This window comes from Mesoplodon mirus, assembly GCF_964341445.2.
Source record: "Mesoplodon mirus genome assembly, chromosome: 2".
Classification (NCBI taxonomy): Eukaryota; Metazoa; Chordata; class Mammalia; order Artiodactyla; family Ziphiidae; genus Mesoplodon; species Mesoplodon mirus.
Window position 1 is genome coordinate 145,891,246 of NC_138977.1, and position 13,620 is coordinate 145,904,865.

The 13,620-nt window shown below is 41.4% G+C and overlaps 2 protein-coding genes across 6 annotated transcripts in view; one reads left to right on the plus strand and one right to left on the minus strand.

Moving 5' to 3' along the window:
• The window catches only part of SEC24D (SEC24 homolog D, COPII coat complex component), a 119,214-nt gene extending 117,426 nt beyond the window's left edge, over positions 1-1,788 (plus strand). For both annotated transcript variants that reach the window (XM_082600376.1, XM_082600377.1), the window contains exon 23: positions 951-1,788. In XM_082600376.1, the coding sequence (XP_082456502.1) occupies positions 951-1,091 (141 nt within the window). In that variant the 3' untranslated portion in view covers positions 1,092-1,788. The remainder of the gene's footprint in view (positions 1-950) is intronic.
• METTL14 (methyltransferase 14, N6-adenosine-methyltransferase non-catalytic subunit) overlaps positions 1-13,620 on the minus strand; it is a 68,927-nt gene that overhangs the window by 11,993 nt on the left and 43,314 nt on the right. The gene's annotated exons all lie outside the window — the stretch shown is intronic.

Sequence of the window (13,620 nt, forward strand, 5' to 3'; positions counted from 1 at the left end):
AGCCACAATTCAAATGTAAAAAATCCATTTTGATAATGGATTTTTTTTTTTTTGCGGTACGCGGGCCTCTCACTGTTGTGGCCTCTCCCGTTGCGGAGCACAGGCTTCAGACACGCAGGCTCAGCGGCCATGGCTCACGGGCCCAGCCGCTCCGCGGCATGTGGGATCTTCCCAGACCGGGGCACGAACCCGTGTCCCCTGCATCGGCAGGCGGACTCTCAACCACTGCGCCACCAGGGAAGCCCGATAATGGATTTTATTAACCTAGTATATCCGAAATATTATCATTTCCACATGTAATCAGTGTAAAGATTGTTTTGAATATTTGAAGAATTTATTAATTTTAGTGGTTTAAGAACTTTACATTTTCTTTTTCATCCACTTCCTTTGCACCTACACTGCCTAATTCAGATCCTGATCATCTCCCACCTAGATGCTTCCAACTGCTTCCTGTCTGGTTTCCCTCATCCCCCCAGTGCATTCTAGGCACCATAACCAGTTGTTCTTAAACACCTTCACTGGATCACATTCCCTACAAAAACCCAAAGGCATTACCTCCCATTGCCTTTCAGAAGTGTGGGCTAGTTTACATACCAGGCAGGACTATGTCTTTTTTATGTGGTGCCTGCATGGAATGCTAGCTCAGCCCCCACCTCCTTAAGGAAATCCCACCCTGTCCTTTAAGGTTCAGTACAGTCACTACATTGTGAAGCCTTTCCCGTAGCACTCGGCTTATGTTTCATTGTTGCCACTTATAATTAATTGTATGTCTTGGTTTTTGTGGTTTGGGGGTCATTGCCTCTCTCCACTGTGGATAATGGGCACTTTCCTATCATCCTCCAAGGCCTCACAGACAGTGGATGTTATGTAATTTTGGTGAAATTGAAGGATACAAAATTTAGCCACATTCAGAATATGTTTATAACCAGCTACCTTTTTTTTTTTCCTAGCTCACGATAGTAAAGCAGCGAGAACAGCCAGAAATGGTTTTCCGACAGTTCCTGGTAGAAGACAAAGGACTTTATGGAGGATCATCCTATGTGGATTTCCTTTGCTGTGTTTACAAGGAGATCTGTCAACTGCTTAATTAATTGAACCCTCTCTATTGTTAATACTGCATTTCTAAGGAGATAATCTCCTTCTTGGTGCCTAATTCTCCAGATAATAACAGGCTAGTTTTGGTTTCTTGCTCATTTTCAGAATAGCTTTCCAAGACGGCATTTAGAACTACATACAGCTTTGGTGCTCAGGTATAAAGCCAATGAAGGTACAATTGTACCTTAAAGGGAACAGTCTATTTCTGATTGCACAATTTTTAACTGTTAAAACTGATGCAGTTTGCATTTCATGAAAGGCATAGTTTACAGAACTGTAAACATTCTCAATTTTCTTTCTTTGTGCTAGACATATAAATTATTTTTCAAAATGTATAGATTTGGAGTAAAAAGTTTTGGTTCCTCTCCCATTTGCAGTGAGGAAAAAAACAACTTAATTTTTACATTATACTTAATTTTTTTAAAACCATGTAACCCCACTGAACACATTTTTCAACTTAAAGTTTGCATAGCAGACTTTTAAATAACCTTGGAATCTATTTGGTAGAACAATTTGTGTTCTATATTTTTTTCATAATTATATGTTGTGTATGTTAAAACTATTTTCCAGTTGTCGTTTGTCTGTAAAACTGTCTTTATCAATATTCTTAATGGTTCCCTGTACAATTTTGATGGTTTCTACCTGTATATAATGGATCTTAACCAGTTCAATAAATCACTTCATATGCTCTTACTCAGCAGACAGAATTCATTATTTAGGTGTTTTGAGATTTTAAAAAGAAATAAGGGTAGTAGTTAAAGCGTCTTGGAAAACGTTGTTTGGATGGATCACTAAAAACTAAATATTTTGGGGGGTTGTTGAGGAGAATTAGATAAATAAATAAATACAAGCAATGTCAGAGACAGTGTACTTGAGAAAGGCAATTTAAAAGTTCTCCAATATGTGGGGCTTCCCTGGTGGCCCAGTGGTTAAGAATCCATCTGCCAATGCAGGGGACACGGGTTCAAGCCTTGGTCTGGGAAGATCCCACATGCCACGGAGCAACTACGCCCGTGTGCCACAACTACTGAGCCTGCACTCTACAGACCACGTGCCACAACTACTGAGCCTGCGTGCCACAACTACTGAAGCCCGTACGTCTAGAGCCCGTGCTCCGCAACAAGAGAAGCCACCGCAATGAGAAGCCCACGCACCGCACTGAAGAGTAGCCCCCACTCGCCACAACTAGAGAAAAACCCACGCGCAGCAACGAAGACCCAATGCGGCCAAAAATAAAAATAAATTTATAAAAAAAAAAGAAATGTAGGTTTGTCAATATGAACGTGCAGTGGGATGAGAGCATATATGATCCCAAGCTACTTTTTTACAAGGACTGCCTATCAAGTAAGTATGGCAATGATCCCACTCCACTCTGAGGTGAGTGTTCAGTTCTAGGCACCATACACTGTGTGAAACAGAAGCCCAGGCCACATTCCTTAATTCACTTGAAGATAAGTCTAATGAATCAGATCAGCCAAGATGGCAGAGTAGAAAGATCCTGAACTCATCACCTCTCACATGCACAACAAAATCACTATTTGCAGAACAACCACTGATGCAAAAAAACAGAACCTACCAGAAAAGATATACAACTAAAGATAAAAAGGAACCACAGGGAGATGGGTAGGAGGGGCGGAGTCATGATACAAGTCTCATAACTCCCGGTGGGCGACCCACAAATGCGAGAATAATTACAACTGCAGAGTTTCTCCCAAAGGAGTAAGAGGTCTGAGCCCCATGTTGGGCTCCCCAGCCCAGGAGTCCTGCACTGGGAAGATGAGCCCCCAGAGCATTTGACTTTGAAGGCCAGTGGGGCTTACTTTCAGGAGTCCCAGAGGGCTGAGGGAAATAGTAACTCCACTCTCTTAAGAGTGCACACAAAACCTCACCTGCTCCGGGACCCAGGGCAGAAGCAGTAATTTGATAGGAGCCTGGGTTAGGCCTACTTGCTGATCTTGAAGTCTCCCAGAGAGGCAGGAGGCATCTGCAGCTCCCCCGGGGACACAGACACTGGTGGCAGTCATTTTGGGGAGCTTGTTCTACCAGGTGGACACTGGTGCTGGCAAGTGCCATTTTGGAACCATCCCTCTAGCTTATCAGCCTCAGGACCCAACCCTGCCCCACTCAACAGCCTGTGGGTGCCACTGCTGGGATGCCTCAGGTCAAGTAACTAACTGCATGGGAACACAGGCCCACCCACAGGGAGACAGGCTGATTTAAGACCCTCTGTGCAAAGCCCTGCCACCACAGGGCTCAGGGCCCAGCCCTACACAGCAGACCACAGGCAATAGCCATGGGACACCCCAGGGCTCTCCAGCCAGAGACCCCAGGACCCAGCCCTATCCACCAGAGGGCAGACACCAGCCAAAAGTAAACCACAGCTCTACATACCTGGCCCACCCACTACCAAGCTAACAGAAGCTTCAGGATCCCCCAGACCCCACACCCAACTGTGTCAGGAACCAGCCCCAACCACCAGCCATCTGACACCAGCTCTGAGGCACCTGGGCCCTGCATCCAGACTCCAGGACCTGTTTCTGCCCGGCAGTAGGCCAGCACTAGCCCCAGGACCTGGCTTTACCCACCAGTGGGTGGGCAAATGCACGGGGTCTCCTGGACCCTGACTCCACCCACCAGTGAGCCAGCATTAGCCACGGGGCCCCCGGGGTTCTGCAGTCAGTCACCTTGTGACCCAGACCTGAGCTAGGAAAAGGTAAAAAAATTGAAATATCTTTCTCAGACTCATCAAGAAAAAAGAGGGCCCAAATCAGTAAAATCAGAAACAAAAAATTAGTTACAACCAACACCACAGAAATACATAGGATCATAAGAGATTACTAAGGACAACTATATGCCAATACAATGGACAACTTAGGAGAAATGGACAAATTCAATTCCTAAAAAAAATGGACAGTCCCCCAAGGCTGAACTAGGAAGAAACAGAAAACATGAACAGACCAATTACCAGTAATGAAACTGAATCAGTAATATTAAATAAAAAAAAAAAAACTAACAAAGAAAAGTCCAGGACCAAATGACTTCTCAGGTGAATTCTACCAAACGTTCAGATAAGAGTTAACACCTATCCTTCTAAAACTATTCCAAAAAGTTGCAGAGGAAGGAACACTTCCAAACTCACTCTATGAGGCCAGCATCACCCTGATACCAAAACCAGATGAAAATATCAAAAAAAGAAAATTACAGGCCAATGTCACTGATGAACATCGATGCATAAATCCTCAACAAAATACTGGCGAACCAAATCCAACAATAAATTAAAAGGACAATATACCATGATCAAGTGGGATTTATTCCAAGGACACAAAGATTTTTCAATATCCACAAATCAATCAGTGTGATACTCCACATTAACAAATTGAAGAATAAAAACCATGTGATCATCTCAACAGATGCAGAAAAAGCTTTAGATGAAATTCAACATCCATTTATGATAAAAACTCTCCAGAAAGTGGGCAAAGAGGGAACATACCTCAACAAAATAAAGGCCATATATGACAAGCTCGCAGCTTACATCATACTGAACAATGAAAAGCTGAAAGCATTTCCTCTAAGATCAGGAACTCTTGTACGCCCACTCTAACCACTTTCATTCAACAGTGTTGGAAGTCATAGCCACATCAATCAGACAAGAAAAAGAAATAAAAAATCCAAATTGGAAAGGAAGCAGTAAAATTGTCACTGTTTGCAGATATCACACTATACGAAGAAAATCCTAAAGATGTCACCAAAAAACTACTAGAGCTCATCAATGAATTCAGTAAAGTTGGAGGGTACAAAATTAATACAGAGAAATCTGTTGCATTTCTATATACTAACAACAAACAGAAAGAGAAATTAAGGAAATAATACCATTTACAATCACATCAAAAAGAATAAAATACCTAGGAATAAACCTACTTAAGACATGTACTTGGAAATCTATAAGACACTGATGAAAGAAGTTAAGGACAACACAAACAGATGGAAAGATATACTGTGTTCATGGGTTGGAAGAATTAATATTGTTAAAATGACTATACTACCTGGGGCAATCTACAGGTTCAGTGCAATCCCTATCAAAATACCAAGGGCATTTTTCACAGAAGTAGAGCAAATAATTTTAAAATTTGTATGGAAACCCAAAAGACTGCAAAGGGCGCAAACAATCTTGAGAAAGAAGAAAAGAGATGGAGGAATTATGGTCCCTGACTTCAGACTATACTACAAAGCTACAGTAGTCAAAACAGTACAGTACTGGCACAAAAACAGACACATAGCAATGGAACAAAGTAGCCCAGAAATAAACCCACACACTTATGCAATTAATCTATGACAAAGTAGGCAAAAACATACAATGGGGAAAAGACGATCTCTTCAATAAATGGTGCTGGGAAAACAGGACAGCTACATGTAAAAGAATGAAATGAGAACACTCTCTAACACCATATACAAAAATAAACTCAAAATGTACTAAACAGCTAAACGTAAGACCAGAAACCATAAATCTCCTAGAAGAAAACATAGGCAGAATGCTTTTTTTTTTTTGGCGGTACGCGGGCCTCTCACTGCCGTGGCCTCTCCCGTTGCGGAGCACAGGCTCCGGACGCACAGGCTCAGCAGCCATGGCTCACGGGCCCAGCCACTCCACGGCATGTGGGATCTTCCCGGACCGGGGCACAAACCCATGTCCCCTGCATCGGCAGGTGGACTCCCAACCACTGCACCACCAGGGAAGCCCCAGAATGCTTTCTGACATAAATTGTAGCAATACATTTTTGTATCTGTCTCCTGAAGTAAAGGAAATAAAAGCAAAAAAACAAATGGGACCCAATTAAATTTAAAAGCTTTTGCACAGCAAAGGAAACCATAAACAAAACGAAAAGACAACTACTGAATGGCAGAAAATATTTGCAAATGATATAACCGATAAGGGATTAACATACAAAATGTATAAACAGCTCATACAACATCAAAAAAACAAACAACCCAGGACTTCCCTGGTGGCACAGTGGTTACGAATCTGCCTGCCAATGCAGGAGACACAGGTTCAACCCCTGGTCTGGGAAGATCCCACATGCCGCGGAGCAACTAAGCCCATGCACCACAACTATTGAGCCTGCACTCTACAGCCCGTGAGCCACAACTACTGAGCCCGAAGGTCACAACTACTGAAGCCCACGTGCCTAGAGCCTGTGTTCCACAACAAGAGAAGCCACCATGATGAGAAGCCTGCACACCACAACGAAGAGTAGCCCCCACTCACCACAACTAGAGAAAGCCTGTGCGCAGCAACAAAGACCCAACGCAACCATAAATAAATAAATAAATTTTAAAAAATAAATTAAAAAAAAAACAACTAAAACAATGGGCAGAAGACCTGAATAGACATTTTTCCAAGACATACAGGTGGCCAACAGGCACATGAAAAGATGCTCAACATCATTAATCATCAGAGAAATGCAAATCAAAACAACAATGAGATATCACACCTGTTAGAATGGCTAGCCTCATAAACAAGACAAAAAGACAACTCTCAGAATGGGAGAAAATATTTGCAAATGAAACAACAGACAAAGCATTAATCTCCAAAATATACAAACAGCTCATGCAGCTCAATATCAATAAAACAAACAATCCAGTTAAAAAATGGGTGGAAGACCTAAATAGACATTTCACCAAGGAAGACATACAGATAGCCAAAGGCACACGAAAAGGTGCTCAACATCACTATTAGAGAAATGCAAATGAAAACTACAATGAGGTATCACCTCACACCAGTCAGAATGGCCATTACCAAAAAATCTACAAATAGTAAATGCTGGAGAGAGGGTGTGGAGAAAAGGGAACCCTCTTGCACTGTTGGTGGGAATGTAAATTGATACAGCCACTATGGAGAACAGTATGGAGGTTCCTTAAAAAAATAAAAATAGAGCTACCATACGACCCAGAAATCCCACTACTGGGCGTATACCCTGAGAAAACCATAATTCAAAAGGAGTCATGTACCACAATGTTCATTGCAGCACTATTTACAATAGCCAGGACATAGAAGCAACCTAAGTGTCCATCAGCAGATGAATGGATAAAGAAGATGTGGCACATATATACAGTGGGATATTAGCCATAAAAAGGAACTAAATTGAGTTATTTGTAGTGAGGTAGATGGACCTAGAGTCTGTCATACAGAGTGAAGTAAGTCAGAAAGAGAAAAACAAATACCATATGCTAACACATATATATGGAATCTAAAAAAAAAAAAAAAACAATGGTACTGATGAGCCTAGTTGCCAGGCAGGAATAAAAAGGCAGACATAGAGAATGGACTTGAGGACATGGGGTGGGAGGGGGAAGTTTGGGCGAAGTGAGAGTAGCATCCACATATACACACTACCGAATGTAAAACAGTTAGGTGGTGGGAAGCAGCAGCATAGCATAGGGAGATCGGCTCGGTGCTTTGCAATGACCTAGAGGGGTGGGATAGGGACGATGGGAGGGAGGCTCAAAAGGGAGGGGATATGGGGACATATGTATGCATATGGCTGATTTGCTTTGTTGTGCAACAGAAAATAGCACAGTATTGTGAAGCAATTATACTCCAATAAAGATTAAAAAAAACAAAAAGAATGGCTAGCATCGAAAAGAGCACAACAAATATTGGCGAGGATGTGAAGAAAAGGGAACCCTTGTACACTGCTGGTGGGAATGTAAATTGGTGCAGCCAATGTGGAAAACTAAAACTAAAAATAGAACTACCATATGACCCAGCAATTCCACTCCTGGGTACGTATCTGGAAAAAACAAAAACACTAAGTTGAAAAGATACATGCACCCCAATGTACACAGCAGCATTATTTACAACAGCCAAGATAAGGAAGCAACCTAAGTGTCCATCAACAGATGAATAGATAAAGATGTGGAATACATATACGATGAAATACTACTCAGCAATAAAAAGAAAATGAAATTTTGCCGTTTGCAACAACATAGATGGACTTGGAAGGTATTATGCTTAGTGAAATAAGTCAGAGAAGATAAACACTGTATGTTATCACTTACATGTAGAATCTAAAAATTAAAACAAACTAGTGAATATAACAAAAAAGAAACAGACTCACAGATATAGAGAACAAACTAGTGGTTACCAGTGGGTAAAGGGAATGGGGGGAGAGCAAGGTAGGGGTAGGGCATTAACAGGTACAAACTACTACATATAAAATAAACTACAAGGATATACTGTACAACACAGGGAATATAGCCAATATTTCATAATAACTATAAGTGGGGTACAACTTTTAAAATAAAAAGATAGTCTAATGATTGCCCTGTGTTCCCAAGGGTACAGAAATAGAACCAATAAATAGAACAAGGTGCTGCTCAACTGAAAGAAGAACCTCCTAAGTAATTAGGTGCTCAAAGAATGTGCTGTTCAAAGAGGCAGTATGTTCTCACTTAACAAATATTTATTTCACACCTGCTATGTGCCAGGCACTATGCCCTCTACTGGGGAGACAGACAACAGTAAGCAGCACAAACCAAATCCCTGCCATCTCTACAATTAAAGTTTCATAAATGCCATGACATGCTATATATATATATATATTGTATGTATATGTATTCCTGATATGTAAATATATATATAGCATATATACTAGGGATATCTGACCTAGTCTAGCTAGGGGGCAGGGTGTAGTCAGTAAAGATTTCACAGTAGTTACATTGAAGCTGGGACCTGGAAAATTTAGTAGACATTAGCCAGGTCATCGGGAGTATTGGTAAGTATTCCAGAAGAGGGAAAAATACGCATGAAGGCCCAGAGTGAGAGAGGGCATATATTACCCTTTCAATAAACTTAAAGGATTTTAAGTTTAAAGTTGACTGGAACTTACTAAGAAGAAAAAAAGTGGCAAAAGATAAAACTGAGTGAGTCCTAGTCAAGGGGGAGTTTGGACTTAAGCCTAAAGGCAAACTGTAGACATTCAGTGACTTCAGCAAGAGTGAAAAGGTCATGCTCTAGGAAGATCACTTTGGGGGTGTAAGGTGGCAGAACTAGAAGCAGAGAGCCTTTTTTTTTCCCCCCCCCGTACGCGGGCCTCTCACTGTTGCGGCCTCTTCCGTTGCGGAGCACAGGCTCCGGACGCGCAGGCTCAGTGGCCATGGCTCACGGGCCCAGCCGCTCTGCAGCACGTGGGATCCTCCCGGACCGGGGCACGAACCCGTGCCCCCTGCATCGGCAGGCGGACTCTCAACCACTGCGCCACCAGGGAAGCCCCAGAGAGCCCATTTAGGCGGCTCTCAGAGTAGTCCATTGAGGATACATGTGGTGGCCTGAACTAAAATAAGGGTACTTGACAGAGGGGGACAGGGAGGAATTGGAGTTAATGAGGGAAAAGGAAGTGTCTAAAAATGATTTCTGCTTTGGGCAGCTGGGTAGACAGTGAGACCATTCCCTAAGAAAGGAAACAGAGGAGTTGAAGCAGATTGTGCATATGTGTGTGTGTCTCTCTGTGTGTAAGGGGTAAAGGGCAGTAGTTCACATGTGCATGCTGAGGTCCCTTGTAAGCTATGCAAGTGAGATCAACTATAGCACCTAAATATATGGGGTCTGAGGCTCAGGAGAGAACTCTGGGCTGGAAATTTGCAAGCCACCTACATATAAAGGGGGAAAAAAAGCTACATAAATGGATGAAAAAAAACAGGGCAATTCTGTAGTGAGCGCACAGCAAATCCTTGACAGAGTAAAATAGAAACCTGAAGAGACTGGGGAGGAAGGGCCAGAGAAGTAAGAAGGAAAACCTGGCGAGAGGATGTCACAAAGCCAAGGGAAAAGAGGGGTAAAGGGAGAGTGGGAAGCCAAGTTGCAGGCTTCCCAAAGGCAAGCTAAGAAGACTAAAACATGTTGAAATTAGTAAAAGGGTCATGGGGAACTGGTGAGAACAGTTTTACTGGGTCAACAAGCTTAAATGCTAGATTGGAATAGCTTGAGAAATGGGGGGCAGAATGGAGGCAACTCAGGAAGGGGATGAGAGGGTCACATACAGAAGGGAGGATTTTGTTGTTTAGGACAGGCAGGGATAACTTGACATTTAAATGCTGGTGGAGAGTCCAGTATTATGCTAGAAAAAAAAGTAGTGGCAGTACTATTTCATTCTTCAACTCTAAAGAATGTTGAAGATTGAAAACAGAAAAAAACCAAAAAACCAAAATCAATCAAACAAAACCCTTAGAAGAGCAAGACTTGGAGGACAGAAGGAATACAGAGTACAAATGGATTCGATTCGATTTTAATGGTAGAAGAACCCAATATATAATGGAACTGCTCCAGTGAATCCTGAATGACCACTTGCCAAAAATGGTGTGAGTGCTGACCCATGGTGTTTTGAAACAGTCACCCCTTCCCCCAAACCTTGAGAGGCAGTAGAACATAATGGCTAAGAGCATGGGCTCCAGAACCAACCACATAGATTTCTATACCAGCTCTACCACACAGCTGTGTGATACAGGTGAATTAGAAACCTTTCTGTGCCTCGGTTTCCTACTCGGTTGTTCAAGGATTAGGTTAATAAGTGTAAAAGGTTTAGAACAGTCCCTGGCACAGTGTGGCACCCAGGCATCACAGTTCATTGCCGTTATTATTTTATTAGGTTTTTAAATTAAACTTGCTAAGGATCATGAAAAGCAGGACTAATCGGACTCCTACATGCCATGAGAATCTTAATTTATATCCTTAAAACCAAGCATCTTTAAATGCTATAGAAGGGTCCAGTTAAAAGATGGTTTCAGAGATTTCACTTCCTAGAAATCTAACCTAATGACAGTAGGTTGAGAATTAGGAACAGTATATTAGTCTTTTTTGTAATGTTGTCAGATGGAAACATGGTTCTCTATTAATATAATAATGAAGAGTAAGGATCAAAATTTAGATCATGTTCAAGGATAATCTGAAATTGAACTTCATCTCCTCTAGGAGGCATTACACACTATAGTGTCTGAAAGCTACAGTGTCAAAAAGGTTAGTCAGTAACCTTCCAGAGAAGACAATTCTTTGGGGAGAATTAAATATATGATTTATAATTGCTGAAAACATAAGATGTAATACTGAATAACCTGGATAAAAAGGAAAAAAATCTTAATTGAAAAGGCAAAAGAAATCCCCTAGTCATCATCTCTAACAGATGTTTTCTGGCCTCTGCTTAAAAAAAAAGTGATGAGAAGCTTACTCCTTCCCAAGCAGCCATTTATGAACAGTTCTGTTAGAAAATCATATTTAGCAGACTGTTTTACTGAAATTTCCCCTTTTTGTGCAAACTGTCTTTTGAGGGCACAGGTGAATTCTTCTTCCACTTGATGGCAGTTTTCAGATAGTTCAAAGGCTATCACGTATCCCTATCATGTCCCTTGTCCAGGCCAAACTCTCCCAATTCCCAAAGTATGTCCTCATTAACATAATTTCCAGAGCCATTGTCATCCCAACTTAATACAAGAAAATCCAGTTTTAAATCACATAAAGAACAAAGTCAATTTGGGAAGCAAAATGACTAGTGTCTAGTTTAGGAAACTATCATTATAATAGTGACTGCAGATCCAATCCCACTAGTATGAGTTGTGCAAGAATTTCTAGGGTGTACTTTTTATTTTCATGACATTTAAAAAAACTGTTACCAGTTATAAACACACAGCTCTTTTACGATAAGAATTTTCAATTTTAAGACCTTTTACAGATTAAGACTTTGAAGTCAGTATTTTTCAAACTGAGGTATCCTTTGGGTCCATGAAAAACTGTTTCTTTGAAAACATATTAATGTTTGAAAAATAGTTTTAGGATACCCCATGGGATTTAGAGTAATGTTACCCAATCAGTGTTTTAAGGACTTAATATGCCTATTTGGCAAAAAGGTTATTACATTTATAAATTCTGGGAAATCAGATTCAGCATACTGATATAAATTTGCAGCAGTGAACTTTAGTGTACAAAAAAAAGTCATGTTTTAAAAATCAACCTAATTGGGGCTTCCCTGGTGGTGTAGTAGATAAGGATCTGCCTGCCAATGCAGGGGACACAGGTTTGATCCCTGGTCAGGGAAGATCCCACATGCCGTGGAGCAACTAAGCCCATGCACCACAACTACCGAGCCTGTGCTCTAGAGCCCGCGAGCCACAACTACTAAAGCCCGTGTGCCTAGAGCCCATGCTCTACAACAAGAGAAGCCACCGCAATGAGAAGCCCACGCACTGCAACGAAGAGTAGCCCCCGCTCTCCGCAACTACAGAAAGCCCACGCGCAGCAACGAAAACCCAACGCAGCCAAAAATAAATAAATAAATAAATAAAATCAACCCAACTGAATCAGAATCTTGAAACAGAATCTCTATTTCATAGGACTGGCAGGTAAGATTTCCTATCTTTGGTCCATACTGATGACTAGTGTCAAAGCCCCACAGTCTCCTGAAGTCCAGGGCTCCTCTGCTTCCACGCTGTTTTGGGGAAATGAATGTGTAGCCTGCGAACGACACTTTCCTACGTGCACAACTCAGCTACTTCCCGGTGAGGTCATCTCTCCCTGAGGCAATATTACCGACCAGCAGCAGTTTCCCAAGACTCCTGGGAGCCACCCTGTACCTGTCCTCAACCATCCTGTCCTCTCCTCACTCTCAGGCAATCTACTCTCCCTTGGGTCCACTATTACAAATAGGAGGCATGCAGTCCAACTTTTTACTTAAGCTATTATTAACAAGGTGAGACAGATGTGGTTAAATAATTTGTCTTACTTTTTTAATAGGTTGCATCTGGCACAAGTATTTTAAAAATTTGTGTCCTGGGGAAAGAGTCAGATGCCTTTAAAGTCAGACCAAAGTAAACTGATTCTGTAAGTTCACTGATAAGTAGTAAGTCAGTGGAAATTACTTTGTTTCCTCAGCCTCAAAGATGATATTCTGTTATTTGAGAGAAAAAAAAATCCTTACTAGAGAAACACATTCCTCTTATGCAGCAAGAAAGTAACAACAGAAGGGAAAAGAAGTGAAAAGAGAAGGTTATTAAAAAATCCTCTGGGAATTACTTCTAATTATTAGTCAAGCAAAGAGTAAAGGATTATTTATTTATTGAGCACTTACTATGTGTCACACAGTAGACGCTGAGAAAGCATCCCGCTGCCTTTATAAAGTCAATGACAAAGACCAATTGCTAAGAGCATGAGCAGCAGGGTTATTAACTCAGAACTAAATGAGCAGGCAAAGACAGGTATCAGATGGAATGGGAATCTTTCACTTAAGAAGCAATCACTCGAAAGCAATCAGAACTGGGAATGTTCCCCAAAGAGGTTCTAATGCCATTCTGACCCAATCTCCTGTTAGTATCATCTCAAGGACGTGGGTGGAATTTAAAATTTAGGGAGTCAGTTGGCTGACAAGCTTACATGTGCTTATATTTTCTTAAATTTTGCTTTGGAATTATTTTTATAAATACAATATTCTTAATCATGCTTATATGCTTTAACATTTTTATTTCAATAAGACATAGCAGTAGAAA